The 6,336-nt window shown below is 38.1% G+C and overlaps 1 protein-coding gene across 1 annotated transcript; it reads left to right on the top strand.

The window, feature by feature from the left end:
* The first annotated feature begins 1,057 nt into the window (after window positions 1-1,057).
* On the top strand, window positions 1,058-5,876 carry SPINK9 (serine peptidase inhibitor Kazal type 9). The gene is made up of 5 exons (XM_066277322.1): window positions 1,058-1,072; window positions 1,161-1,337; window positions 2,265-2,293; window positions 4,561-4,688; window positions 5,737-5,876. The coding sequence occupies exons 2-5, from the start codon at window positions 1,283-1,285 to the stop codon at window positions 5,780-5,782; spliced, it is 258 nt and encodes an 85-aa protein (XP_066133419.1). The 5' UTR covers window positions 1,058-1,072; window positions 1,161-1,282; the 3' UTR covers window positions 5,783-5,876.
* The last annotated feature ends 460 nt before the right edge of the window (window positions 5,877-6,336 follow it).

Genomic DNA, 6,336 nt, shown 5'->3' on the forward strand with positions numbered 1-6,336 from the left:
CAAAATTACTCATAGAATGACTCAATTTGAAAATTGGCACATGCTCAAATAAGTGTCCCTGTAGCCTTTACCAAAGATTTCAAATGAAGCATGGTTTGAAGAAAGCACAATAAACTTACATAAACCATGTGCAAAGGATTTATGGCTTGTCTATTAAAAGTTATTGTAGGCCCTGGCCAGCATCGTCTTAATACACCGAGGTTGCTGGTTCGATTCCCAGTCAGGGCACATACAAGAAACAACCAATGAATGCATAAATATGTGGAACAACAGATCGATGTTTTTTTCTCTTTCTCTCCATCTGTCTCTCAGTAAATAAACACATTTCTAAAATTAAAAAATACAGTACTAGAAGATGTCACTGGCCATGTTTGTCTATGGCCCAGGACAAAGTTAGCATCTTATTCTTGAATCATAAGTTTGCATTTGAGGATGAGACTCACAGCCAAAGCTTTAGGGACAGTCTAATTGCTGTAGCCACTAGATCCATTCTTGGTTAAGAGGGTCACAAAGCTTTTATTATTAGGGCCTCCTTGAGGAGGCCCTTCTCCCCAGGGCCCTTGATAAAGCAGGTCCCCCAGGGATCTGGTGGGTAAATGAGCTGTGACTACTCACCAGCTCCACCCATGGTACTAGCTCCCCAGATCTGGGGTTCTTGGGGAAATTACCTTTCTGCTAAAGAGTACAAAGCTAGTATGAAGTTTCTGCTTCATCTAGACAGGTGTTGATACCTCTTCTCTGTGTGCAGTCTGGGATCTCAACTGGCAACATTTCCCTTTGATGATGGAGAAGGAAGGAGGAACGAGGGGAACCCGGAAAACGCCCATGCCTACAAAGCTGCCACGCTGCTGACTGTCCCTGGCAAAGGCAGTCCAGCGGGCAGTAAACCCAGGGAAATCACTCAACTTCCTTGTAACCTCACTTCCTCATCTGTAAAGCAAAGAAAATGGTGACAACTATAAGACAGACTTGTTACGAAGATGAAATCATGTCACAGATGTGAAAGCACTCAGACTTTTAAGAATATAAAGAGGGAAGGAGATAACGCCAGCCTTATCCATTAAAAGGGCATGTGAAACCGTCTGTCTTTCACAATGGAAGAACTTCCATACCTAGCACACAGCTCTGACCTAATTCCAGGATTCTGTTTCTGCAGATAGCTGTTTCACAATGGAGGCAGGAACTCTTGGCAATATATAAGGCAGCGTTCAAGTGGGCTGGAGCCACACCGGAGAGTCACTTCTTTTGCCTCCATCAGACTGCCCTTGGCCACTGCAGCAGCATGAGAGTGGGCGCCTTTGTCCTGCTTTTGGCTCTGGTGCTTACAACCGTTATCTGTGAGTATCTCCCTCACAACGCTGCCCCTGCCTTGATGCCAACAGCTCGTGTCCTTTCTGCCCACATAAATCTGGGACATACACATCATACAAATAAGAAAGGCTTTTTTTTCTCCATCAATAAATCACTAAATCATATCATCTCAAGCACCGAGTGGACTTAAATGGTCAACTAAGGTCAAATTCTTTTTTTTTTTAATTTATTTTTATTTTATTAATTTTTTAGAGAGTTGAGAGAGAGAGAGAGAGAAGGGGGAGGGAGGAGCAGGAAGCATCAACTCCCATATGTGCCTTGACCAGGCAAGCCCAGGGTTTTGAACCGGCGACCTCAGCGTTTCCAGGTCGACTCTTTATCCACTGCACCACCACAGGTCAGGCGGTCAAATTCTGATCTATGCCCTTTGTGTGACTTCTTTGGAAAGCTTTCAGACTCGGCTCTGACTTGACATCATTAGTGACAGAAACCTTACTCCTTCGTAAAGCAGTCCAGCACGTTATCTGGCAGCACGAATGGTTACGTTCCTTCCTCTATCGAGTTAACATCGGACTCCCTAGCATTTTCAACCGCTGCTGTCCATGCCTGCTATAGGAGAGCAGACCTTCCTAAATACAAAGCTCCCTTGTTCTTGTTCTTTTTTTTTTTTTTTTACTATTTCCTAAGCTCTGATTATGAGGCAGAAAAGAATACAACAAATTCATTATTATTTTAGCAGCTTTTCCATCCTTTTGGCTACTCTCTAACCCTGCTCCAAAAATAGATCTGCATTGAGCTTCAACCTTTTGTATATTATGCTGATACGAAAGTTCTAAAGAGAATTTTATATTATTATGACAGGTTGAGAGAGCTGAAACATAAAGACTACTTTTCTAATAAGATTAGGGTCTTCTTCCAAAGTGTAACTTTTTTTGTACTTGTTTTCCTTGCAGACGTAGAATGTGCCAGACATGATCAGCAGGTCAGTACGTGCATCTTGATATGAAAGCCTACTTTTATGTTATTTTGAAGCCAGTATCAAAAGGGTATAAAGAGGGACAAATATAAGGTGATGGAAAATGATTTGGCTTTGGGTGTTGGATATACAACATAATTGACTATTCAAATGATGTAGTGATGTTTGCCTGAAATCTGTGTACACTTATTGATCAATGTCACCCTGTTAAATTTAATTCTCTAAATAAAAAAAAGAAATAAGTAAGCATTTGGTTTTTGATAGAATTGAAAAAAGAGGTATGTTAGATAATAAAATGCTTGTACTACGTGCCTTAAGGAAAAAAAGCCATTATCAGTAAGAAAATTTTTGATACTGGACATAATTCCAGTCCTACATATTTGAAGAATTATTAAGTATCAAAACTGCCTTTATTCAAAATCTTTAAACAGACTTTTCTATAATGGAGGTGATGGAACAAAATGGTTAGACAGCTGGCATCAGAGTTAGAAAGTCCTGCGGTTTGAGTCCAGCTCTTTGATCGTGTAGCCATGGGCAACGGTGCTTGGCTCCTCAGGTTATGGTGAGCCTTAAAGCCATAGTGATTGCAAAGGGTTCAGTGCAGTGCCTACACCCAGTGAAGCTCTGTGAGGACAAGTCCTGATTCTTCTCACTTTGAAATGAGCCACACATATATTTGTTCTCTATCTAAAAGAATAACTTTAACTGGAGCTTGCCTTCATAGCTCATATTAAGAAATGGCTATTGTTGGGAAATGTAGGTGTGGTGGCCAAGACTTTAAACCAGCAGTCAGGTTCTTTGGGTTCAAGTCCAAGTGCTACAGCTTTATAGCTATGTGACCCTGTGGCCTAGGCAGCTCTTTTGATGTCTTTGGGTCTTTTGTTTTAATCTACTAAAGAGAATAATTAAGGCAGACCTGAGTTCAAGCCATCCCTCATGATTTAGTAACAGCATGAGAATGGAAATGCTTCATGAGTATTAAGCCTCAGTAGTTTGCTGGTCACACTGAGTATGACATTGATTCTGGCACTAGGGGCTGAGCAGGCAGGGGAGGAAGTGAAATCATGCCATCTTATTCTCAGCACAGGGTGCTCTAATTTCTGTTCTGCTCCACTAGCCTCTGAAGTCCCTCTGCCGATGACTCAGGCTTACCAATCTTTGAATCGCTGGCACTCAGCTCAGCCCTAAGCCTTAGGTGCATGGAGCTTAGTAACTCAAGTAATGAATAGGTTACCTAGAACATATCCAAAGGGTAGGGGGGATTCTACTTTAAGTTTGAGCACATTTCAGGTTATCCAAGTAGAAATATTCAACAATTAGTAAAATAGCATGTTGGACAGAAAGAGCTGGAAATGCATTCTTCTGTATAGAACTAGAGTTTGGGCAGACCTGGAAGTGAGCTCAGGGGATAGAAAGAATAGCCATTATTTATTCAGTATTTTTCATGCCAGGTAGTGCTAAACATTTTACCTATATCTTCTCCATTATGTATTTGTTACTTTGATCTGACAATGGAGGCATATCCCCTTTATTTTGCAGATAAAGAAACTAAGGCGTAGAGAGGCAAAATAATTGTCCCAGGGTTGTATGGTCAGGATTTGAATTCCACTGTGTTTGACTTTACTATTCACACTCTTCAATTTGCTCACAGATGGAAAACCCCGGAAATTTCTTTCTTGGTCTTGTCTACTTGTTTCCACAAGTGGTTTATCACCTTGGCTTTGCTCCAGGAATTTCAAACAGTGGTTCTCAAATGTAAAGTTAACATAACATGTATCCATCTATGTTATATGTATATGTTAACTGCTTATATGTATAACAAGTAATTCGTTACCAATATTTAATGGTAAAAAGTTGTCAATGTACTAGTTATTAAAACTACAGCATATATTTCTACAATATACCTCACATTTGCATTTACCATAGATAGAACATTTTAAGTGAAAGAGAGAAATAGCAAGAAACAATGTGCCGTGGGCGTTGAGAACTGATACATCAGCCTATAGGGAAATAGATTCTATATCTAAAGAAATTGTGATTTGGTTACCAGCTACTATGAAGAAATTTATCACTCATGATTTCATATCCAATATAAAAAATCTGTATACTCTATATATTTCAAATACTTGATATAATTCAAGGTTAGATGAGGACAAACAATTGGAATAAGAAATAAATGCATCAAGAGCCTTCTGAACTTGCTTGGGATATTCTAAATCCTGAGACTAAAGATTTGGTTGAAGGAATTGAAGACTTTTAATATGTATTTTCAGGTTGATTGCAGTAAGTTTAAAAAGTTACCCCCAGGAGAAGAGAGACTTTGTAATAAAATATATGGACCAATTTGTGGATCTGATGGCAAGACTTATGACAATGATTGCTTCTTTTGTTCTGAAGTTGAGTAAGTATTGAAATAATTTTCTTTTCTATATTTAAAGGTACAATAATTACATGTTAAGACAAATGTATCTCAATTCAAAGAAGTGGTTTGAGTCATAAGGAATATGTGAATCATCTCACATTGACTCTGGTGGACAGAATTCTTGCAATTGACAGGATTTGGAGTCCCTGGTGTCACTGTATCCTTATATATATATTTCTAGTAGTAATAGGCAATCAGGGAAGCCTAGCATCTCTGAGTTGGAAGGAAACTTAAGGGTCTAGTTCAACTTCCAACTACGAATTTATTGCTTAAACTCCCTCTACAAAATGTCACCAAGTCATCCCATAGTCTGTGCTTGATTATTTCCAGGGACAAGGAACATCCATCCTCCTAGGAATGCCAGTCTGCAACTGTTAGAATGAGCCATGTTTACTGTTGAGCTTAGCTGAATTTGAATACATTAGCGCCCCCTAATGGTTAGTACAAAAGGGAAACAATATCTGAAAACTGAAGAACTTGTTCTGTTTTAGAAAATGATTTCTCCACAAAATATATGTTGGAGCACTAACAAAAATTAAATTTAGAAAATCAAACAGCCAACAGTAGTTTAAATGTTACAAGGTAATCATCTCCAAGATATAATAGTGTCTGCTCAAAAATAATTAAATGATGAATTATATACTAGAATGCATAGAAACATATAGTTCCTTTTAACTCTTTCCAAAATATACATGAATAAAAACAAACATTTAATATTTATGTTATATTGTTCTGGTTCTTTTTGTGATAAAAAAAGTGTTATAAGAAGCATCTGTGTATCCCCTTTAAATTAAAAAATTCATTGAAATATGGTTTCAGGGACATAAACTGTGATGTATTTGAAACATTATCCTCATGTAATCAGTACTAGTTGCTAAAATATTTCTAAATTATAATCACTCCTCTTTAACACATCAGTAAGTGGAATGATGTGGGTACATTTTTGTGTTTCATTGGTAAAGTCTGGATGCTAATAAAATTCCTGAGCCTTCAGCATTTACCATTTCTTATTCTTTCCTCTCCACAGAAAAACTGACAACAAACTTAAATTTTTACACTTTGGAAAGTGTTGAATCTGTCTCATGATTCTATTCACAAGAAACACATTTCTTTTCCCATATAATCTTACCACCATTACATCTTGATTTCTTTGTGGAATAAAAGAGATCCAAATGAAATAAACATGCGTGATTTTTTCAGTTGAAGAGTTGAATCTTCTAGACTTGTTTCACTTTTGGGTGATGTCTAATAGACTATCTTCAAGCACATTCTGGAGGGGAGCAGGCAATGAAGACCAGTAGTGTGAGTCAGAAAATCAAAGGACCTAATGCTGATATCTTATTTATCTCAAGCTAGGAAAATGCCCCCTGTACATTACTTAGTTCTGAAAAGTGAACAGCTTAAGAAGGGGTTGAATTCAAGCTTTACAGGTAAACTAAATGTAGATGATTAAATTTGACTTCTATCAGCACAAAGCAAGGACATTATAGTATCTCATCCCAGATCATCTTTTTTGTGTATGTGACGGAGACAGAGAGAGACAGAGAGAGGGACAGATAGGGACAGACAGACAGGAAGGAGAGAGATGAGAAGCATCAATTCTTCATTGTGGCACCTTAGTTGTTCA

Source organism: Saccopteryx bilineata, chromosome 4 (genome assembly GCF_036850765.1).
Source record: "Saccopteryx bilineata isolate mSacBil1 chromosome 4, mSacBil1_pri_phased_curated, whole genome shotgun sequence".
NCBI lineage: Eukaryota > Metazoa > Chordata > Mammalia > Chiroptera > Emballonuridae > Saccopteryx > Saccopteryx bilineata.